This window comes from Podarcis liolepis (assembly GCF_965112155.1).
Source record: "Podarcis liolepis genome assembly, chromosome: 7".
In the NCBI taxonomy this organism is placed as follows: Eukaryota; Metazoa; Chordata; class Lepidosauria; order Squamata; family Lacertidae; genus Podarcis; species Podarcis liolepis.
Genome location: NC_139561.1, coordinates 38,803,141 through 38,827,917, shown reverse-complemented (window position 1 = coordinate 38,827,917; position 24,777 = coordinate 38,803,141). Strand labels below are relative to the sequence as shown.

Genomic DNA, 24,777 nt, shown 5'->3' with positions numbered 1-24,777 from the left:
TAATAAGACAGCTGCTTTGAGATCCTGTATTGAAGATCGTGAAGCTAAGGCTCCAATACTTTGGCCACCTCATGAGATGAGAAGAGTCCCTGGAAAAGACCCTGATGTTGGGAAAGATTGAGGGCACAAGAAGAAGGGGACGAGATGGTTGGACAGCGTTCTCAAAGCTACAAACATGAGTCTGACCAAACTGTGGGAGGCAGTGGAAGACAGGAGTGCCTGGCGTGCTGTGGTCCACGGGGTCATGAAGAGTCGGACACGACTAAACGACTAAACAACAAAATTGAATTTCCTGGGAGATCGAGGTGTTCTCCTACAGGCTTTTCTGTCTTGTGATTCCTGATGTCAGATTTATGTCCATTTATCCTTTGGCATAGGGTTTGGCCTGTTTGTCCAATACAGCCTATCTCAATCAGATAAAAAAATTAATATTTTCTTTTCTTTCTTTCTTTTTTTAAAGAGTTGTTTTGTTGTAGATCTGCAAAATTGCCCAAAGAGTAGTTTGCAGTACATATGGAAGATTCTTCTCATGCATATGTTCTAAGAAAATATTAAAGAAAGCCAAATGATTATTTGGGTGCATTCTAATATGGGAGATATTGCATTACATTTCCTGAATATAATGCTAGTGGTTCTGTGCCATTTTTTAAGGTTCCTTTCACATTGCAGTTCCTGTTGCGTCATAGAACTGTGGCTTTTTGACAGATAGACTGGCATGTCACACTAAATTTAATTCACACTAGTGGACATGCTGTGAGACAACAATGAATGTCATTGGACAATGTCATCCCTCCTCCACCCTTTCTGCACATGTGTGCTCCTGTTCCCGCATAATGCTCCCGTGAAAACAGCAAATGCATATTTCAGCCCCCAATTTCTTCACTTTGCTCCCACATTTTCTGGGTTAAGGGAGCTGGAAATTGATTGTTTCCTGGAATCAAATCATGTGGAAATGAATAGTAAACATGCACTACCTTCCATTAGCTTACTGGAAGTGGCATCCACATCATGTGGAAGTTCAAATGTACTGCAGAAATTAACAGTTAGCCGAACATCAGGGAAATGGAATAAACTGTGTGAACAAAGCCTTCAAGGAAAATAAAAGCAAGAGTCTTCTTTGCACATCCCTTTTGAAGTACGTCTGCAGTGAAGCATCCATCTCTCTGGCCAAGCCTTTGCATCTGGCCAGCATGTTATCCAGACTGCGTGATGCAAAGTTGCACCCAATCTCTTTGCCAACATTTGCCCTTATTTGTATCCCCGAGCAGAATTGCTAAGCTCTTAGCACCAAGCAGTTAATGCCCGTTAATTAATTTGGATAGAGGAGTAAATGTGTGAAGTGTGAAGTGGATTGATGCACTTACATTTCCTAGCTCTTTGGATTCTGTTTCAGAGTTTAGCTTGTTTCAAAACGAGCAGTTTGGCCTTGGCCTCCTTCTATGTGAGCATTTTGTCTTCATCACGGACCACCACTTCAACTGTCAGCCCTGGCAGGCTTGGCTTAGAGTGGGAATACAGGAGCACCGCGATGAGCATTCATTCCTTATGACCCTCTTCTCAAAGGCTGTTTTTGGCAGATGCCAGTGGCTAAAGGAGAGAAGGTCAGGATCCTCTCTCGATTACTAGACCTCCTTTACGACTCGACATTCAGACTGCAGCATGGAGGAGTTCGAACAAGAGCTCTTCCACTCAGGGCCCTTTTCAGAGAATGCCTATGAACTCTGACAAAATGAGCCTTTCACAGAAAATTTGACATTTGTATGCATTGCAGTGAGCATGCTTAAAAGAAACAGCATTAAGTTTGTGGCTGGGATGAAACGAACTTCAGGGTGCAACGAGCACCAGTAGCGATGGTATCCTACTTGAACACACACACACACACACACACACACACACGATTGGTTCAGAAGACCCTTCTTTGAATAAATGATTTATTCCACAATCTGAAACGCAAGGGAGCAAACACGATTGAATACAGCAATACTTAATTGCCAAGTATCCATATATCAGAATGAGTTTTTATTTAGCAGTGTTGCCAGATTTTGCATTTGCTGGCTCGGAAATAGCCATCTCAGTGGTTTGAAATATTTGCCCCAAATATGAGACACAGGCTCCATGAGGTTGTTTCATGCCAAATCAGCCTATTGGTCCATCTAGTCCAGATTCGTCTGCTTGGACCAGCAAAGTCTCTCAAGCAGACGTAGGTCTTTCTCAGCTGTACTACGTGGAATCTTTTTAATTGAGAGGGATGGATACTGAACCTGAGCTCTGATGAGGCCAACGGATGTGCTCTGCCACAAGAGTTGTGACAAAGCACCAGCCCCATCTTCCCTGCCCTTTCCACCATCTGTACAAAGAAGCTGTGTGTCTCATCCCTTTTTGTCAATTCCTGGGCATAATAATGTGCAAAAACAGACTCTGCCAAATAAGTGAGAGAGAAAATGAAGGGCAGGGGGCATAAATCACTGCTATTACTGGTTGAGTTTTAGGGTACTAAAACTGATTTTTCACCAAAGGCAGGGAGCTGGGTGCACCACTGTGACTTCAGGGATACAATCGTTCACTTCACCTCACCCGTCTAACCTGCAAGTTGATGCCACTTGTTATATCTTGCTGTGTTGCTTTGTTTAGAGATGGGATATTTCTGGTCGCAAGCTATCCATCGAACACCAGAAGGAATTTGCAAAGTGCACCCGCTGCGTGCATGAACTTCTCTTCTCATTATATTTGTTTAAAGTGGCTTCCCTGTGCACAGATGCCAGCAGTGCATCAATAGACCCAGATGGATCATTTTTATTTCAGCACAGACCTAGACTACCAGGGCCCTGTATGGCAGAGCCAATAAAATATCTAAAAGTAATTTTTACATGCTGCACTATTGCTTAAGGGAAACGAGAAATTGCTTTTGTGCTTCATTCTCATAATGGAATGAGATCCATATTGGACAATGCACACACATTTATATTTACTTTTTTTAACACACACACACACACATATATATATAGTGTGGGTGGAAGGCATAGTCAGTTTATTTATATATGACATTCTCCAAATATACAGATGTGCTCAAAGTGGTTTGCAAAAACACACACATGTACACTAGGACACACCTTACTTTGTAGTTTTGTTTTAAAGTTTTTAAATATTGTGCAATATTGCATTTGAATATGAATGTGGTGTTTTAATTATTCTACCCCAACCTGGGACTTTAAGGTGGAGGGTGGGAAATTAATTGCAAGAAGAAGAAGAAGAGTTCAGTTAAAATATATTCAAAAGAAATTCATTAGCATAAAGCTTACCATGAAGTCAGTTAACAGTCTCCCAAAGTTGGCCTAAAGGAGGGGTGTCAATAACAATTATTAGATTCCCCCATTATAGTGAATGGGGTCTAGAGCACTTCATTGTCTACATAGTAATGCAGTAAGGTAAAGGTAAAGGGAACCCTGACCATTTGGTCCAGTCATGGCTGACTCTGGGGTTGCAGCGCTCATCTCGCTTTATTGGCCGAGGGAGCTGGTGTACAGCTTCCGGGTCATGTGGCCAGCATGACTAAGCCGCTTCTGGCGAACCAGAGCAGCACATGGAAACGCCGTTTACCTTCCTGCCAGAGTGATACCTATTTATCTACTTACACTTTGACCTGCTTTCGAACTGCTAAATTGGCAGGAGCAGGGACCGAGCAACGGGAGCTCACCCCGTCGCAGGGATTCAAACCGCCGACCTTCTGATCGGCAAGTCCTAGGCTCTGTGGTTTAACCCACAGCACCACCCGCGTCCCTAGTAATGCAGTTACAGGTTGCATTTTTTAAAACACTGAGCAGGAGGTGGGGGGTGGCCTGAGAAGAGTCCCAAGGGACCTGGAGGGCTACATTTGTCCTGCTGGTCTGAGCTCCTCACCACTACCCTGCATTTCATTTATTTATTTTATATAACCCACCTTTCAGCAATCATGGAGCCAAAGGCATCATACATGTGCTTCCAAGGTGGCCACCCATTCAAGCACTGTTCCAGACCAAACACAAACCCAGACCTGCTTAGTGTCATCAAAGGAGCAGCCTCATGCACTTTCAAACCATACCCTGTGGCCATCTCCTTACTGTCTAATCTATTAGAATTTCCAAGAAATGTTTCTAAATAATCTCTAAACTTCTGGCTCTGGGAGATACTTCACTGGGACATATGGAATCAAGAAGCAAAGAGAATTTATCTGAAAGCCAGTGCTAACATTCCCAGTGAGGTAATTAATTGCTGCGGTATATTTTTTCAGGGAAATAACCTATATCTACAGTTTAAGGAAAGAATATGAGAGCAATAGGAGGCGTGAAACTGATTGACTGATCACATTTCTTTCTCCAGAGCTTCAGACAATGAAGCTGCTTGGAAACTAATGAATTTGAGCTGAAACTGCATTCTATTGAGATGTATGCGGCCATGGCATTATGACTAATGGCATGAGACTGACAAGATGTAAATCATTTACTGTGCTGTGTAATGCTCAAGTCTCATTCAGCTTGCCTTACAGATATGAATCATTTTTAACTAGACTAGGGAATGCCCCCACAAAACATTGATTAAGGGTAGAAAGATCTGAGATCCTGACCTACGTTTTATAACAAAGTATGCAAACACCTGGAGTGATTCCAGTTGACATTTTGGTTGGTGAGATTCCATGACAGAATCCTAAAAATAAGCTGGGTTTTACTGCTCTGTGACCATTGGACCACCAGAACCATTAGATGCGAAAACCTTAGAACATTCAGAAAAGGGTGGAAGATTGTTGTGCCATAGAAAGAATCATTAGAGACTTCACTCTCTTAAGCATCCTGTGAATGGAGACGGACCATCTTACTAACGTGTGTCTGATCTGCATGTGTGTGTGTTTGTGTGTGTCCCCAAGACTTCTGTGTATCTCTGTTGGGACTCAACTTCAGATTGCTTATTGTAGTATCTGGAGCATCAAAGTAACAGATTGTTTGGATGCCGTCTTTCCATCTTTTATGACATGGGTGGCTAATGGTAGTGCTCTGGAATACACTCATCGGATCCAGACACCATGGCCCTTGGGAACTAGATTCTAACATATGGAGGATGATAGGTTAACCACCCCTGCTTTATGGCTAGCCTTCTCCTATATCTGTTGGAAGTTGTAATTCAGTAACATATGGAGGGCTGAAGCTTCCCCAAACCTGTTTTAGAGGATGGTCCAGAGTCCTTCAACTAGTTCTAAAAGGGCAGAATCTTTCAAATCTAATTAATTATCAAGTTTATTTTCTTATCTTGGGGGGGGGGGTATGGGGAGGGCTGGGAGTGTGAGGTGATTGTACCTGGGTAAGATTTCCGTAGATAGGTCTGAATTTATTTTTTTTATTTTTTAAAAAAACCTTTATTCATTGATCTGAGATTTATTTGAACAGCTGTTCTTTTTGCTCAGTTATGAAGCCCGGAGCACTGCAGAGTCTTTGAGAGGGCTGTTAATAAGAACAAAGATTTTTAATGATTTGGCAAACATTTTTGAAAGTATTAACTGCCAATATAGAGTCTATGATAACAATCAAGTGGTGCTTGGGATAATTTGTACTTGGCACACTTGACAGATATTAATTATGTCCGACAGGATCCGTGTGAACTCCTGGCAGGCAGGGAAGGTATTGCGACACAGACAAAATGATTTCCCAGTCATCCAATACAAAATCCTCCTCTGGAACTGCAATGATAGAGTGTGTGTGTGTGTGTGTGTGTGTGTGTGTGTGTGTGAGAGAGAGAGAGAGAGAGAGAGAGAGAGAGAGAGGGAGAGAGGGAGAGGGAGAGACTGGTCTATCTAGCTTTCAGGTTGGCACAGAGAAGAAGCAGGTGCTGAAGAGTCCTCCAGAAGTAATTTATCCAAATCATAGTCTTCCTTCCAGAAGCAGGGGAAATGACAAATATTGTCTATACTGACTGGCAATGGTCCTCTAGGGTTTCTTGCCTCTCTCCCTCTATATCACTAGTCTCCCATTCTCCCTCTCCTGCCAGTGGGCACCACAACCTGCTGGGCCCTTCCCTGAGATCATCTTCTCCCCATTCTGTGCTCCCCCAGGCTCATCCTGCTCCTGGCTCTGCCAGCCCCTGACATCCCACACATGATGTTAGCTGTAGAGCAGGTGGGCATGGTTTGGTTGAAATGGCATTGTGGGTCAAATGAGGAGGTCTTGAATGATTAATTAAGCTCCCTAGCCCTGTTGTAGACTCTTCAACTAACATCATGAATGTTAGTTTCCACTTTGCAATTTCATGGGTTTTTTGCTTGCAGCCATTTCATAAACTTATGGGGAAGGAGCCACGTTCCTGCCCCAGATCTACACAATCAAACCTAATATATAGCTTATCAACATGGAACACAGCTTCCTGGTCAGCCATAATAGGTTACCGATTGCCACGCCAATGATGATTCCAACTCTTATTGTGACAAATAGGCAACGGCCCAGCTGTCTGACTCATACCCATGACGGCTTCTAATGAAGTTTTCCTTGCTAAGACTAATGGTGTCTGCTACCAGGAAGTGGCCAGGTCATTCATTCAAATTTTGAATGTGTTAGGATCCCAAAGGGACTTTCCCCAGCAAAAAATAAAGAAACAAACAGAATGGAGAATTCTACAGCAAGGGGAAAAAACATTATGCCCAAGCAGCATTCCACTTTAGATGGACCTTAAATCTGTTTAGTTGGAGTCCACAAAAACAATTTCTGTGTCACTGTGAGCATGAGCCATGATGACAGACAAGTTATTGCTCATATTCAGTAGGAAATCAAACACCTTGATACTATGGTGTTGGAGCGAAAATGTTTCTTTTGAAAAGTGCTATGTGATTAGCATGATAGTCAAAGGATATGTGTTTATAGTGTGTGCAAAATGTATGAAGATACATTGAACCATTAATCCGTCTAGTCTAGATCTGCATCTCTCCAAGATATTAAAGGGGCCTTTTTCAGCCCTCTTAATTGAGACCTTTTCCTCTGCCAAATTTGCAGTGCTAGGAATTGAATGTATGTACTCTTCCACTGAGCTATGCCCCTTGACTTTTGATAAGATTTGTGTGGGACATAGGTCCTTGGTATCCAGAAGGACTTCTTTTGTTAAAAGGGGGATTTTGGGTAAATTTTTGTTATCACTGATGCAGGTGCTGCAATCTTGTTTAGGTAATTAGTATTGCATACATGTAAATGGTCCTGGATTGACTCCCAGGAATCCACAAGGGTGGATGTTGTTGTTGCTCCTACTGTTTTTAATACAGAAGTCTGATTCATGTAAGTCTTCTAACCTCTGCCACAGATACATGGCAGCTGGGCCCCTCTGTCTGTCTTCACTTTCAAAGTGGATTTGAAAGCTTCTGCTGCATCACATATTTTGCCTTTTCGACAGACTTCAGTTTTCCTTGACACATCAACGGTGTCTTTGCATGTGTGTGGACTCTCTCTCTCTCTCTTACACACACACACACACACACACACACACACACACACACACCTCCTTGGAGAGAGTGAAATTAAAAGGCAAAGCATTGCAGTGCTCAAGATCCTCAATATCCCATACAATGAAAGGCCAAAGAACCAAGGCAACTGTCTGAGGATGGAGGCAAATTCAGTGTTAGCATGAATCTTTCATAAATAATGGAAGGTGATATATGATGGCAAGAGAAGATTGTGCCTGTGCAGTTCTCCTGACCAGTGGTGTAGCTAAGGTTGGGTTTTGGGGCTAAAGCCCAGCACCAGGATCTAGGCTAAAATAGATATGCTGGGGCCTATTAATGCCTATTAATGCTGACTCTGGTTATTACTAGGAGTTGTCTAATATGTTCAATGTTGGTTCTCTCTGTTTCTCTTTTTCTAGTCATAAATTTAGTTCTTCATGTTTCTGGAGCACTTTGTGATTATTATTTAAAAATAAATCTCATAGAAATTTGTCAGTGTTTTGGTGCGAACTTCTGCTAATAAATACATTTCTACATGCATATTTGACTAATATACACATTTCTGCAAGCAGTTTCACCTAATATAATGCATTTTTGTATGTTATTCTCACTAACATATGCATTCATATGCACACTTTCTCATAACATATGCATTTATGTGCACATTCTTTTGACTGGAGAAGCACATCTATTCTGAGTAGAATTAGCATTGGATCCAACCCTTGCTTCAGAAAGTAATGGCAAGTTCCAACATACAATGTGGGGCATCATTAGACTTCCTCTTCTGAGACATCCTGATACATGAACACCTATCCAGGATGCAGCCAATACCAACATTCTGTGTTCCTGCCGGCACAGTTGTACTCTTACTTCTTTCCATACCTTCCTTCAGCAGAAATGGAGAGCTGCTAATATAATCACTACTGCTTTCTTGACACAATGTGGTTATAGGGGTGCAAGGTAAAGCATGAATTATCTGTCATTATTGACATTCTCATAAATAGGCCGATCCTGAAGATTTCACTTGAAGAAGCTTAATAATGATCTTCATTAATCAGAAGCCTGATCCTGTGTCTTGAACTAACAATACTTCTACAGCTAATGAAGGTTGAGAAAGTCTATTAGTAGGACTCTGGCTCATGGATGCTTTTATTCAGAAGTAAAAAATATGTTCAAGATGGATAATAAATTATGCTGTCCTAAGAAGCCTTGGGCTAATTAATCTCATTATTCTTTCCTTCTTTCTTTAGGAAATCTTTAAGGCAGAAGGCAGCCTTGGAATTGTAAGGCAAAGGAGGTCCATTGTGGCAACTCCAATCTTAATTCCTGAAAACCAGAGATCTCCATTTCCAAGGCCCGTGGGCAAGGTGAGTGATAAAATCTGCTGACCTTAACCTAAATTGATTGTTACCATTTGCCTTTGCAGAGTTATCCATGGCCACCACCAATGTGACTGAGTAGATCTTTATTTTTTTAGTGTATTTGGATTAGTGGTGCTTCTGAAATTCCTCCAACCCAACTTATCTCTGAATTTTAAAGTACTGAATGACCCAGTATTACTTTCAGAGTGAAATCAGTGCATTAGAATCCGCTATCTTATACTTATACCAAAATGCTGGGAAGAATATGTGCAAGAATAGTTTGCTGCAGATTTTATTTCCTTCAATCTATTCATAACTTCTCCTACTTTCCCGGTTCTAGTTCAGTGGTAGGGTATATGTCTTGCATGTATAAGATCCTAAGGATTTCAATTTCTGGAATCTAGGACGAAGAAGTAACCCAGTGTAAGTTACTGGAGAGCCACCAAAAACCATAGTGGTCTAATTAGTACAGTGGAATTCCTTGTGTTAACATGTTAAATAAATAAATAAATAAATAAATAAATAAATAAATACCACCACTACAAAAAAAGCAATATTGAACTACATGCATGCTGAATTCCTTTTGTGTGCTGGCTTACCATCATCCACTTGTAGTTGTGCATCATGATGAAAACTACAAAAAGCCCTATTCATGTGGTTGTCTAGCTGGTTGTGTTAAATTCTTTTTGAATTTTGCTTTACTGGTCATAGGAGCACATGTGAACATCAGTAAAGCACCATACAAAAAGAATATTGATCTAGTCCTAGGTATGGGCTCACCAAAATGGTTTTTTTGCAGTGTTTTATATGCGGGCATCAGTAATGTGGAAGATAAAAAAAATGGTGAGGTGAAGGGAAACTGCAATTAACTGCATGTGTTTCAGTACCAAAATTGATTTTAGAAATTCTTTCATCATCTGGAATAAAGGAGAAGGTAAAACATCGGCAAAAGTGAGACTACAGAATAATAAATAAATGGAATGCGATAAATTGACTCTTGCCTTATTTTGGAGAGAGAAGCCTGGTGTTTGTTTGTGGAATGTATAGATTTTTTCATTGGAACATCTAATTTGGTACAGAAAGTAAATTCCACTAATTGAGATGGGTTCCAATTGCCATATCTAAAGCAACACTAGCACACTTACCTCTAAAATTCCTATATGTGGTTGCAATGGTTTGTGTTTTCAAGATGTGGGGGCAGAGTTCTTGTGTGCACTAGAGCACTTAACAGATTTGTAAGAAGGAATTGTTTTTTATATATATGCACATCTGGCAGTAAATATGGGAAGGTGCCTCATTTGACCTTTTTCACAGTTGCATTACATTTGAAGGGCAAAGCACTTATGAGATGTTTATCAGCAGCTCTGTATTCATCCACCACAACCCCCCTCCCTTTTTGTCAAATTCAGGAAACGGTTGCTTGGAATAACCTTAACATTTCAAGTGGCAAACTCAGCCCTTGAATCACAATACTTATTGTTGGATCAACTGAATCAGATGCGGGCTAGGGTGACATTGCAACATTGCCATACTTACCGGTAAATAGCTGAATGTAATAGGGAAGAGTTTTACACTTGGTTATTTCTGTATTCAGTAGGATTTTACCCCTGATGCATGTTACATTGCTGTGAGAGCTGGTGGACTTTAAGAACATATGAAGCCCCCTGCTAGATCATAAAGTATTGTTTTCCAAGAAGAGCTGAAGACAAGAGGTCTTCCCCCTTGTTGCTCTACCCCAGACACTGATACTCACCAATATTCCTCTTGATGTGGGTCCTACTCAGCAACTGGTTTAAACTAGGGTTTACCTAACTTGGGTCTCCAGCTGTTTTTGGATTACAACTCCCATCACCCCTAGCTAGCAGGACCAGTGGTCAGGGATGATGGGAATTGTAGTCCAAAAACAGCTAGAGACCCTGGTTTAAACTGTCTTTGTACATAAAAAAGACCATGAGCCCTGCTTAGTCAGGTCAAGAGACCCTCTTGTCTGGTATCCTGTTTCCCATAGAGGCCAACCAGATGCCTCACATTAATCTGCAAGCAGGATGTGAAAGCTTCATGAGAACATGGACAGTCTGAGAATCCAGGATGAAGTGCTTTGCTTTAAATGAAAGCAGTTAGAGGGGAAAGTGTGATACTATCAGTGTCCTGGTCTTTGAGAGGCCATGGCTCAGAAGAAGCCTAGCCAGATGTCATCAAGAGGCCAAGTCAATTGAGAATCCAGATCCCCTGCAGCTCCTTGGGGAGATCCCAGGGTAGCTATACCAAACCTTGTCTCTGTAAACACCTGAATCCAACTGAAATCTTCTATGTGTTGATTGAGCTTTAGTTTAGTAATCCCCACCTCCCCAGGAAAGCTTACTGGCTGGCTTATAAAATAGGCACCACCTGATTTTGCAATCTTTGGCTCCTGTGAGTGTGGCGAGATTGGGTACTGTGAGAGACAGCTCCACTGAATCAGTTGATGGCAGCAAGGGTTTGTCTTCTGGCTGGAAGGAGCCTTAAAAAAGTGCTTTGGTCAGATACCAAAGTGGTATTGAATATCTTGTGCAGGGGAAAAAGAAAACCCATGTGGGGGATGGAACAGCCCCAGGATGCATGATACCACAGGTTTGCTGAACTTATCAGAAGTTATGCAGGTATTGGGGCAGGGGTATGCACTTGTGAAGTGTTAGCTTTTTTTTACTTGCTTGCCTTTCTAGCAGGCCCGTTTGCTTCTTTTTCCACTTGATATTGTGGAAATTGTTTTCTTTTGTTACTGTTTCATAAATGTTTAATTTGTTTTGCTTTGGCACTGATTACAATGGAGACCTGGCCGATCTCTACAACTTTGGAATTTTCCATCCAGATGGCATGTAGCTTGCAGCACTCCCCAAAGGAGTGTTGCACTGCTCCTGAAGGAACCAGACTTGCCAAATACAAATAATTCATATTATATAAGCAAATGTAAAGGGTGGGGTGGGGTGGGGTGGGGTGGGGTGGAGGTGAGGGTATCCTCTAAGTTTCATGTAACTGCTGGGAATACAAGGAATGCATAACAGAGGCAGGACGGCCAAGGCTGATCAAGAGGAAGAGGGTTAACAATTTATGGGGATTTGTGCCACCAAAGGAAGGAGCCAGGGCTGGTGGAAGGGAAAGAGATCGGAGAGGTGTAGGATGTGTCAGGAGCCAGTTACTTGGTCAACAGAAACATGTGCTTGTGTGTGTTCAGTGCACCTTAGGAGCTACTGTAAGAGTGTGCTCTGTCAATAAAGAATTAAACTACCAACCATTTGTCCTCCTTAGACTGAGTGTACTCAGGACAAAAACCTTATAACTGGAGAGTTGGAAGGGATATTGGAGGTCATATAATGAAACTCTCTGTTCAACAATGGACCTACATTGCAGCATGAAACAGCATTATGTCTGTCAGATGGCTGGTCAGCCTCTGTTTAAATACATCCAGGAAAGACAACCCTATCTCATCTCTTGATAATTTGAAGCTACTGTCAAACAGTTCTTACAGTTCAAAATTCCAACTACTGCTTAGCTGTAGTTCTATACTATTTCCACTCCCTGGATAGGAAGAGAAACAGGGAACAAATCTGCCCCATCTTCTGAAATGTAGTTAGTGAGATAAACAGCTACCACGTCCCTGCTTAATCTTAAGAACAGAGGAACTGCCTTGTACCAAGTGAAATCATTGGGCCATCTAGCTCAGTATGGTCTACACTGACTGGCAGCAGCTCTGGGGTTTTAGACAGGGAGTCTCTCTCCCAACCCTACATGGAACCTCCTGCATGCAAAGCACATGCTGTGCTGCTGAACCACAGGCCACCACCACATTCTTTTGAGTAACCCATCTTGGCAGGCTTGGAAAACCACCCACCAGAGCAGAGACTTTGCATTTTGAGGATAATATAGTAATAAAGGAAGCTGCCTTATACTGAGTTAGATCATTTGTCCTTTTAGCACTGAATGGAAGCAGCTCTCCAAGGTTTCAGGTAGGGAGTCTCTCTCAGCCCTACCTAGACATGTTGAGGATTGAACCAGAGAGCTTCTGCTTGCAAAACAGAAGCTATAACTAAAGAGCTATGGTCCTTCTTAGCTGCCTAGGATAGTGTTTGAACAGTTAAACCTGCCTTATGCTGAGTAAGACCCATAGTTTATTAAGCCCGGTGTGGTCTACAGTAGCAGTAGCTTACTAAGGTTTCTAGCAGCGGTCTTCAATGGACACATTTGGAGATGATGGGGATTGAACCTGAGGCCTTCTGCACACAAATCAGATGTTCTGCTATTGTCCTCATTTTTTTCTTGTCTAAACAAACCTATTTCTTCAAACCATTCCTCAAAGGACTTGGTATCAGACCCCTCACCATTCTGGTTGCCCCACTATGGACCTGATCTAGTATGTCAGTGCCCTTTTAACACAATGCCCAGAAGTGGACTTAATACTCCCGTTGTGACCTCAACCATTGCTTCATATTGGAGAATGTTCATGCCTCACCACATTCAGAACACTCAAAGATCCCCCCTCCTATAGAATTTTCTAGGAATGTATCAACCTTCATTCCTAATAAACCTAATGCTGCGCCTCTTGGCAGTTTCAGGAAATCTCTCCAATGAGGAAATAATGGGAAAACAAAAATGAAATGACTTTTGCTTCTACCATTCATGTCTGTATTTCCATTCACTTGTCATAAAAAGACATGAGGAAGGAATGGGGATTCATGCATTCATTTTTAATTTGCTTTACAAGTAAATAAACATCAATGGTGTGCCCAGGCCACAAGTGTTTACTTGTACTGTACCTGTGAATGTAGCTTTGGGAAGCAGCTCAATCTGTTTCAGAGCCAAAACATTTCTTTACAATTTGACTTGTTATTTGGGACCAAATTACATTTGTTAAAAATGAAACTCTGCCTCCCCATTCACTATAATGGGGGAACTACAAATGGCTATAGTTTTGAAATTTTTTTTGCTTTCACAGAAGTGAATGAAATTTGCAGGCACAGCAATCCCTCCACATTCACCTGAGCCTGCTAAACTGTAGGCAGGTAGATACAACAATTTTATTACAGGGCATCTTTAAAGTTCTATACAATATATTATTCTGAAATGCAGAAACTGGGGTGGAGTGGGGAATTCCACTAATTATTTTTTGATCAGGAAGACTGAAATTCTCCAGCAGTTCAGTCAAGTCCTGAAAAAGCACTCTCAAATTTTCAACCAAAATTATTTTCATAGCAAATTCAGTCCAGCTTTAATTTGCTTTTCTTTGCATTTCTGGGCTGCTTCAATGTAGCTGATTGTTGAAAGATTCTGGGCAGGCAAAAGAAAGTAATTCTTCACACAGTACATAAACTATGGAAGCTGTATAATTCTGAATGCCAATTGCTGGGAATCACAAGTTTTAAGAGGTAGTAGTGCTCAGGTTATGCTTGCAAGCTTCCCATGGACTTCTAGTGGACCACTTTGTGAACAGGATGCTGAACTTGATGGGTCTTTTTTTTATAAAATATTTATTGCAAATTTTCAACAAAAAACAAACCATCAAATATATACAATACCATCACCATAAAACAGAACAGAAAAAAGACAGAAAAAGTTTAGAGAGTAAACATAGAGTAGAAAGAAAAGAAATATAACAAAGTCAATTATCCATAAATCATATTTTCATAATCTTTGGACTTCCTCGCATCACCATTTCCTGCGTTCTCAGTCATATAATTATAGGCAGCAATTTATTACCTTGTTTCAATTCTTATTTTATAATTCTCAAATATTATGTCCCAAATTTTGGCTGTTTTTATCATATGTTGAACTGCTTAACTTAAACATAATATTACTTCAAATTTCATCAATTCCTTAAACATCACTTATTCATATATCTTACAACTAAATTACTGATGCCGTATTATTTTCTTTCGTGCATTCTCTTAGCATTCATACAACTTATAATATTTTTGTAAATAGTCTTTAAACTTTTTCCAGTCCTCTTCCACCGTCTCTTCTCCCAGGTCTCAGATTCTGCCAGTCATTTCGGCCAGTTCCATGTAGTCTATCAGTTGCATCTGCCATTCTTCCAGAGTGGGCAAATCCTGTGTCTTCCAATGCTTTGCGATGAGTATTCTTGCTGCTGTTGTTGCATACATAAAAAAGGTTCTGTCCTTCTTTAACACCTTCTGGCCAACAATGCCCAAAAGGAAGGCCTCTGGTTTCTTAGGGAAGGTATACTTAAATACCTTTTTTAACTCATTATAGATCATTTCCCAGAAGACCTTCACTTTCGGACAAGTCCACCAGAGGTGAAAGAATGTTCCTTCAGTCTCCTTACATTTCCTGAACTTGATGGGTCTTTGGCCTGGTCCAGCAGCGCTCTCCTCCTTGTCTTGTGTTCTTAGACTGCAGGCAGCTGATTGAGTGAACACTAGGCTGCAAAAGATTGTCTTTGGTACAGTGATGTGTTGTGTGTTTCAATTTGAGAATGGGGGCATTTGCTTTTGTTTTGTTTTCTGCACTGGCAGAATCTCGGAGAAACCAAAGAAGAAAAAATGTGCAGGCGAGCCAAGCAGCTTGGGTGTAATAAAAATGTAATATTGAGTGTTATTGAGCTTGCTCCCTATAAGGACGTACACAGCTGAGCTGATCAATAAAATGCTATAATGAGTTATAGTCATCAGATTGGAGTGGGGAAAATGAATTAGCTATAACTTCATACGGTCATTTTCAGAGAAGTTACTTGTCTGGAAAAGCTACTTGCTGGCAATCTGTGCTCCTCCGGCAGGAATGCAGTTACAAACCACTTCTGTGTCAACAAGGAATAAAGACAGAGCATCTCTTGTTCCTGAGCATGTGGCAATGTGACAGAAAGCTACGGCCCGTGTCCTCGTGTAGCTGGAGACTGATTTGAGCTGCCAGTGGCTGAAGGTCTCTTCCTCTAGGGAGTTGGACACGAAGCTGCCTTTGCTAGCGCCGTGACTATGAATACAAATTGCACAGTCGAGCTACCTAGTGTTGTAAGAAGAAATGCATTGCACAGTGGGCTAATGGCAAGTCATTGGCTGGATTCAGACATATCAATATCAGTCTGACAAACCATGGTTTATTGGATGGAAAAGAAGTGTTGTGCATTGGTACTTCAACCGCTTACATGCCTTAACACAGGCATAGGCAAACCCGGCCCTTCCGGATGTTTTAGGACTACAACTCCCATCATCCCTGACCACTGGTCCTGTTAGCTAGGGATGATGGGAGTTGTAGTCCCAAAACTTCTGGAGGACCAAGTTTGCCTTAACAAATTGCTTCTGTGTATTGCTAGATGTTTGAACTCTGAAATTGTGGCTTAAGCCTCTGGTTGGTATGCAGATTACTCAGAGTAGACACATTAGAATTAATGAGCATGATTAAGCAGCTTTCTGATGAGGAAAGGCTGCAGCATTTAGAGCTTTTTAGTTTGCAGAAAAGGTAAATTAAGAATATACACATGATAGAAGAATATAAAATTATGCAAGGCATGGAGACGGTAGCTATGTTCCTATAGCTAAATGGGCAAATAGTCTGACAGGATAGAAGACAGTTTCCTTTGTTCCTGTAGCAAAACAAAGTACTCTTTGGCATATCTACTCTTCTGAGTGTTCAGGTGTTTTGACTTGCATGTTGATGTACAGCTCTGGGCTCAAACCTATAATGCTCTGATTCCTGGGTCCAGGATATGCTTATTACTGATGAATCTCATCCCTATAGCTTGTTCCAACATTAGCCTTATGTGTGTGGATGATACACAAGCCTAAGGCATGTGCTTCTGATAAAAACTGGAGAGCTGTGCCTTAAAAGCTGACATGCTTGAGTGCTCTGCTAGATGAGGCTAGAGCGTGCAATACCTTGCATGACTGAATCTTACATGAGTACAACTTGATTTGTGCTTGCAATTTCCTCACTAATAAACATACAACATGTCCAAACTTAGCTAGGACTAATTTACGACTGTTTTGATGAACTGAACCACTGCATCAAATCCCGCGGACGATACAATGTTTGGGAATGGCCTTTCTTCCTTTAAATAATGCAGCCTAGAGACTATGGACTGGAGGAGAAAGTCAATTCGGTTTGCATTTAAAGACACTTTTGCACTTTCTGAAACAATGTGAGAATGGAAGCACAACTGTCCTCTGAAATTTGCACTTATCTGAATTTTGTGATGGAGTTCTCTGACCTATCAGCATTTACAGAAATGCACTCCATTGCTTGTGAAATGTGTACAAAATACAAACATGCCTTTACTAGAAGAAGCTCACAGAAATGCTGAATAATTTTCATGAGATTTTTTAAAGAAATGCAAATTACTGCAGAAATGTGGAGAACTGAATAACTTGGAAAACTGAGAGAAGCTAAAAGTGAGGGATAATAATAAAATTAATAATACCATTTAATGCCAAAATAGGCTTCTAAGCAGTTTACAAGTATAAAATCAAATTCTATTAAAATATAAAACATAATTTAAATACACAATTAATGTTTGCAATAAAACAATTCAATTAAAACAATAGTAATTAAAACAGGACACACAGCTCAAAAGATCAAGGGAATACATATGTAAACAAGTGCAACTTCAAAAGTCGGTGGAATACCAAGTAGGATATAATTCAATGGGGTGTATTCTATAACACTGGTGCCACCATAGAAAAGGTCCACCTCTTCATCGCCACACACTGAATTGTGGTGGTGATTTTTTAGGAGCTTGAATGTTGCAATATTGGACTGTTGGTTTCTGTTGGTATTAAAGGGTTAAGAAGCTCTAATCAAGACGCTCTAGTCACTGAGCAGCTGGAGGTCGTTAAGCTTCCTGGTATGTGAGTTTGTATAAATAGTCAACTCACCGTGTGTTTGTCCCTTTTCTTCCCCTTCCCCTTTCTTTTGGGGCGTGTTTGCTGATATGTGTGATTCTTCACCAGGGTTTTTTGTTTTTGTGTAAATAAACCTTTTATTTGAGTTCCAAACCGCTTGCTCCAAGATTCCTTTATTGAAAAGATGCTGACTCTCCAGCCCTTCTTGAGCCGCTGTGCGAAATGCTCTGCTGTAATGGGACATTGTTGCATCGGAAGCGCACTGGACATTTGATAAGCATTAAACTAATTAAAGTTTAATGGGACAGGTTATGGGTGTTTGTACGTCAAGAAGGAGATAAGGAGTGCAGTTCAGAGTGATTTATGCAAGGACTGGAGCGAAGACAGAAGCGGTTGCCGACAACGAAAGCCTTCAAAGCAGCTTGAGTCCTGCAACGTGCCTAGGAAAAGTTTTAAAGAGGCACTGCGCAGTTTGAACTCGCTGGAAGACGCCTTATTCCTCGAGGAGCCACCTCAGCAGCTGGGAGACGGTCTACAGGTCTGTGAGTATCGTTCCTAAGCCCCAGGGAGGATGGCAGAGTCCCAGGAAAGTTTTACTGTCCCCTTTACGCGACTCAATGGGAAAAATTGGCAAGATTGGAAGGCTAGAGTAAGGGTTTGGTTGCAAGCAAAAGAGTTGTGGAGTTGTACTGAAGCACCGCCTTTACAGGCAGCTGCAGACGCGTCTGCAGAAGACAAAGCAGCAGCGGCAGCTTCACAGAAACGCGACAGGAAAGCCCAAGGTCTACTAGTTTTGGCAGTGGGACCAGAGCAAATGCCTTATGTTTCTGAGTTAAAGAACACGCATGAGGTCTGGACGGTTCTGCAGCGGCTAAATTCCAGAAACACTGCGGGGGCCAAGATCCATGCTACAAGATGTTTGTTTGATTTACATCTCCAACCGGGAGCGTGTGTGAAAGAACATATTGCCAAAATGGTGTCTGCCTTTAATCAACTAAGACAGCTGGGCATTCCTTTCTCTATGGAGCAGCAGTCATACATATTGTTGTCTTCTCTTGATAAAAGCTATGAGACTCTAGCTTTAACTTTGGAAGCTATGCCTTCATCTGAATTAACCCTTGAATACATTTCTTCTCGACTTGCAGATGAACAGGATAAAAGGCAAAGAGAAAGAGGTTTGTCTTCAAAGGGGAGTTATGCTGTGCCTAAGAGTGGGGGTGCTGAGTTTGAGAACACAGTAAATGCTTTTGCAGCTAGACACTGTTTTCGCTGTGGTTCCTCTTCCCATTTAATCAGGAATTGTACACGTGAACCTGGTCAAGACAGCACCAAGGCCGTTACCCCTAGTTACCAGACAAGGAGTTCCAGGGGACGTCGAAGAAGAGGAGGAGGTCGTGGCTACTCCCACAGCACACAGCACATGGCTTCAGCAATGGCGTTGATGCAAGGGCGTGGCCAAGGCAGCAATCTACGCTGGTTGATCGACAGTGGTGCATCTCACCACCTGGTGGCGCCATCTAGCGTCCGTTTGCAGAATTGCAGGCATTTGCAAACCCTTAAAGTTGTGACAATGGCAGATTCAACTAAACGTTCCTTAAAGACTGTAGGCACAGTGTTTTTGAAGTGTTTGCAAACAGAAATTGATGCCTACGTGCTAAAGGGAATGAAGGGGTGTATTTTGTCTGTGTCAGAACTTGATAGAAATGGGTTTAAAACTGTGTTTGAAAATGGGGTTTGCACTATTTCAAAGAATAACGTATCTCTTTTGCAGGTGGAATGCAGAGATGGGTTATATTATTTTGAGACAAGTCCAGATGAAGTTGAACAGGTTCATGCTGGTTGTGTGAACTCGCCTACCCATAATTCTTGTGTTCATTTATGGCACCGCCGTTTGGGACATATTAATTTTCAGTATGTTAAAAGGCAACCTGAATTATCAGAAGGGTGCAAATTGAACAAATGTACTAAGTATTTGGATTGTACTGCATGCAAAAGGGCGAAGGTTCATAGATGCAGCTATCCCAGTTCAAATAGGAAATCTGACAAAGTATTCCAACTTGTGCATATGGACCTATGTGGCCCAATGCCTGTTGCTAGCATGGGAGGTTCGAGGTATGCACTGTGTCTCTCAGATGACAAAACAAAGGTTACATGGTTTTTTCCTCTCAAAACAAAAGCAGATACTGCAGAAATAGTTAAAAATTGGGTTCATGCAGTAGAACTTGAATTTGGTACTAGAGTACTTGCTTTTCAAACAGACAGAGGGTCAGAATTTACCGGGTCTGTGTTGCAGAATTTCTTTAAGAAAAAGGGAATTAAGCATCGTCTGTCTACACCTTATTCCCCCCAAGAAGGAGGCGTGGCCGAACGTAAAAACAGGGTTCTGCAAGAGTTGGCAAACTCTATGTTGTTTGATGCTAAACTTCCTCAAAGTTACTGGGCGGAAGCCTGGCAGACGGCTACTCATGTTCTGAACCGAGTATATAATTCGGTAATTGATACTACGCCATATTTTGCTTTATATGGGAAGAAGCCCAAAGTTAATTACTTTCGGGTGTTTGGATCTCAAGCCTATGTACTTATCCCAAAAGCGTTAAGGAAAAAGGGAAGTCCAAGGGCTAGGAAACTCATCTTTTGTGGGTACGAACCACACGCCAAATCTTGGAGGTTCGTGAACCCAGATGGGGATACTACAAGAGTGATCCTCAGTAGGAGCGCTGAGTTTTGTGAGCAATCCGGATGGACTCACTTACATGCTAACCCTGACATTTTGAGAGATGATTTAGGCATTTATGCTGAGAAAGAAAGTCCAGAGGGTGATGAGCCAGAAGGGGACGGTGCACATGGTTCAGATGCAGATTCTGACCAGGCACAAGGTTCTTCTCCTAAGGTAGAAAAGCCAGAATCTAAGAGTGTTCCAACATCGCCAGTCAGTAGGCCTAGCAGACAGCAAAAGCGAAGCAGGTCGCCTGCAACACCAAGCCCAAGGGAGGTATCTAAACGGAGGTCTTTATCCCTAGAGGCACGTCCAGACATAAAGTCTGAGACAGATTCTGACAGCCAACGGTCAGAGGGGGCACAAGAGGAGCAATTACGCAGGTCAAAACGTGCCACAAAGGGCAAGCCTCCAGAGCGGTTTAAGGTGACAAGTGTATACGTAAATATGGCACAGTGTGAGCCAGATAGCTATATGGAAGTACAACAGCTTCCAAGCTCAGAAGCCGCAAAGTGGCAGGAAGCAATGGAAAAAGAGATGGCTTCAATGAAGTCTCTCGGTGTGTTTACAAGTACAGAGCTTCCAAAAGGGCAACAAGCTGTAGGTTGTCGATGGGTATATCGTTTAAAGCCCACAACTACTGAGGAGTTGCAATATAAAGCCCGACTAGTTGCAAAAGGGTTTTCACAGCGCAAAGGAGTTCACTATTCTCAAATCTATGCCCCTACTTCAAGATCAGAGTCATTAAGAATGCTTTTAGCCTCTTCAGCTAAGAAGGGAAATAAGCTGTTTCATTTTGATGTCAATGTGGCTTATTTAAATGCAGACTTACAGGAGGAAGTCTATATGACGCCACCACCAGGTTTTGAAGGAGACAAGCCAAACCAGGTCTGGCGCCTACACAAATCCATTTATGGGTTGAAACAGTCCGCCCGTAATTGGAATTCCTGCTTAAACGATGCTCTAGAGAGCATGGGGTTCAGAAAGAGCGCAGCAGATGCGTGTCTTTATCTAAAAGGCTCGGGATGTGAACAAGAAGCAGTTTTGATATTTGTTGATGATTTATTATACAGTGGAAAGGACGATAAACTTGCACAACAATTTGCCACAAAGCTTGGAGAAAGATTTCAGATAAAATCACTAGGCAATGTATCTGTTTATCTAGGAGTTAAAATTCAGCAAGATGAAGATGGGAACTATTGGCTCAGCCAAGAAGCTAAGATCCAGCAGTTGCTGGAAAGGTTTAAAATGGACAACTGTGCTGGTGTTAAAACCCCAATGGAGTTAAGTTACACAAAGGATGCTCAAACTGAGCAACAGGCAGAGTTCTGTAATCCCGGGGTTTACCAGTCAGCGATAGGCAGTCTACTCCACATTGCACAGTGGACTCGGCCCGATATAACATATGCTGTCAACATGCTGTGTAGACAAGCTGAAAAACCATCAATGCATGCTTGGCAAGGAGTAAAAAGAGTTTTAAGGTATCTCCAAACTACCAAAAGGTTTCGCTTAAAACTATCAGCAGAGGGCAGCACACAACTTGAATGTTGGGCCGACAGCAGTTGGGCAGATGCTGGACCAGATAGAAAATCAGTGTCAGGAATGGCGATAAAATTTGGAAATGCACTAATTGGTTGGAGATCAAGAAAACAATCACTTATAGCTTTGAGTTCAACTGAATCTGAGTTCAATGCATTATCAGATGTATGTAGAGAACTGGAATTTTATAAGCAACTGGTACAAGAATTGTTTGGAGAATGTTCCCTACCTATCAGAGTGTGGGAAGACAATCAACCTTGTATTAAACTAGCTAAATCAGGTCAATTCAAGGCACACACAAAACACTTGGATATCCGTTATCAGAATGTATGCCAAAGTGTAAAACAAGGTTTAATTGAACTAAAGTATTGTCCAAGCCAAGAAAATCTCGCAGACGGTTTTACAAAAGCTTTGAGTCCGCAATCTCATAAATGTTTCTGTTCAGGTTTAAATTTGAATTAAGGTTGGTACAGCTCAGTGTCACGAGCGAGAGGGGGTGTTGGTATTAAAGGGTTAAGAAGCTCTAATCAAGACGCTCTAGTCACTGAGCAGCTGGAGGTCGTTAAGCTTCCTGGTATGTGAGTTTGTATAAATAGTCAACTCACCGTGTGTTTGTCCCTTTTCTTCCCCTTCCCCTTTCTTTTGGGGCGTGTTTGCTGATATGTGTGATTCTTCACCAGGGTTTTTTGTTTTTGTGTAAATAAACCTTTTATTTGAGTTCCAAACCGCTTGCTCCAAGATTCCTTTATTGAAAAGATGCTGACTCTCCAGCCCTTCTTGAGCCGCTGTGCGAAATGCTCTGCTGTAATGGGACATTGTTGCATCGGAAGCGCACTGGACATTTGATAAGCATTAAACTAATTAAAGTTTAATGGGACATAACTCTGCATAACTCTTCTGCACTTGAACACTTTGAGTTCATCTTCACTCCGTGAAGCTGTTCTTTAGTTCTGCCATGTTTCCTGTGGCAAAATGAAGGAGATGTTTCCTTACACCAGGAGTGGTCAACATGGTCCCCCCCCCCAGATTTTGTTGCCTACATCTCCCATTACATCTCAAGTGGCCATGCTGGCTGGAGCTGACGAGAATGGGGGTCCAACAATATCAGGGCCTCACATTTCCCCAGACCTAATATAGACATTCTGAAGAACAGCCTGATTTCTTACCCAAATGCAAGTTCACCACAAGCAATGTTCTTGTTGCATCATTCCTGGCTGGTCACATTTGCTTTGGGAGTTTTCCAACCCTCCGTTAATGACAGTAAATGGGAATAACTAAGCATCTGCCTTTTTGAAAGCACAGAGGCAACACTTTCATAAGCGAGATGGACATTTGTGTTCTTTAATTATTAAAAAAGAAAACTTCTAATTAGGCAGCACAACAAAGACACAATGCAGAGATCCATTTCCTCCTTTATATTATTGCCGGCCTCTCCTGTCCGCCTGGGAGCCAGCTTATTGCTTGTAACTGACTACCCCCTTCCTCAGTATCTCTTAATTAAATAGCTATCAGACACCAAGCATGAGCCTGTGTTGATGGGCCTGGCCATTTAGCAGACCTTACACTTCTGCATGGGAGGCAGCATTCTTGTGGGAAAACAATGAGATTAAAATATTTTAATACACTCTTGGCAGCGCTTCTGCTCGACGTCCAGATGGCCTGGGTTACCAATGTTGACGGGTATTATTGATGCATTTCCTCACAGTCTCTTGCTGATACAAGCAGAGGGATGTCATATTTGGGGGCTGGCAATTTTTTTGGTCTCCGTCCATATGCTACTGTTACAATTTATTTGTCCGCCTCAAGTAGGATGAAGTATGGAATAATGGGATGCACGTACCCTTTAATTACTGGGATTGTTTATTTGTCAGTTGCTCACGAAGAATGACAGATATTTATCCTATGACGAATGGAAGGCTGGTGGTTTTATCTGCTTTACCTGGTGGAATTGTGTTTTGCCAATTTCTTTTTATATTCTATCACATGCAGTTAGAATCAGACGCTGACAGTTATGTCAGTCAGGAGCTGGATGTCTCAACTTGACGCTGGAATCATTTGAGCATAGGGATAGTCAATGTAATGCCCTTCTCCAAATGTTGTTGGACTGCACCTCCCATCATGTATGTGTGCATGCAATGTGCACACATCACATCACCAGGTGGAGGCCAAATGGAGAGCCCAGCGTGGCATGGCTCAATGGCTGGCTCCTCCTGCGAGAGAGGAAGATGCACTGCACTGGGCTCCCCGCTTGGCTGCCTCCGGATGATGCAACGTTGCGTGTGTATTGCAGGTTATGCATATGACATGGCACATGTGCAATGCACATCGTTGGGAGGAGGCTGAGTGAGGAGCCAAGTGCAGCGTGGCTTCCTCTCTCATGTTTGGGAGGAGCCAGCCATTCAACCTCCTCCACCCCCTCAACATTCAGGGGGCCTGGCCCCCTCCCAGCAAATATTGAGGGGGCTAGGGACCCCTCCATTGCTATGCCATATTCAGTTTTCTCTGTGCCCTAGCATGGTTTGGGACACTGTCAGGACCTGCCAGGACTGGAATCAAGAACCGTTGGCTTTGTTTGTCGAGATACCAGAGCTATTACCTTGGGCAATGCATCATTGTTCGGCTTCCATGAGATAGATTAGGCTGAGACATGGGCTTGTATAAAATGCTGGTTCTACTCAGAGTAGACCCATTGACATTAACAGGCATTATCAATCGGCCAATTGATTTCAGTAGGTCTATTCTGAGTAGAACGGACATTGGATGCAATCTGTTGTGACTGAGATGGGTTTTGAACCCAGGACCAGTCTAAATTTGACACTCTTGCCTCTACACCTCTGTGCTTCTCTTAGAAGGCAGGGTAATAAAATACAATAATTTGCATTTGCTCTT

General features: G+C 42.0%; 2 protein-coding genes across 4 annotated transcripts in view; one reads left to right on the top strand and one right to left on the bottom strand.

Annotated features, from left to right (window-relative positions):
- Positions 1–24,777, bottom strand: part of SDR42E1 (short chain dehydrogenase/reductase family 42E, member 1) — a 986,520-nt gene that overhangs the window by 500,022 nt on the left and 461,721 nt on the right. The gene's annotated exons all lie outside the window — the stretch shown is intronic.
- Positions 1–24,777, top strand: part of CDH13 (cadherin 13) — a 671,588-nt gene that overhangs the window by 307,154 nt on the left and 339,657 nt on the right. For all 3 annotated transcript variants that reach the window (XR_014528541.1, XM_083513633.1, XM_083513634.1), the window contains exon 4: positions 8,698–8,814. Coding sequence is in view for 2 of the 3 variants with exons in the window: in XM_083513633.1 (XP_083369759.1) it covers positions 8,698–8,814 (117 nt within the window). In the remaining variant the exon portion in view is untranslated. The remainder of the gene's footprint in view (positions 1–8,697; positions 8,815–24,777) is intronic.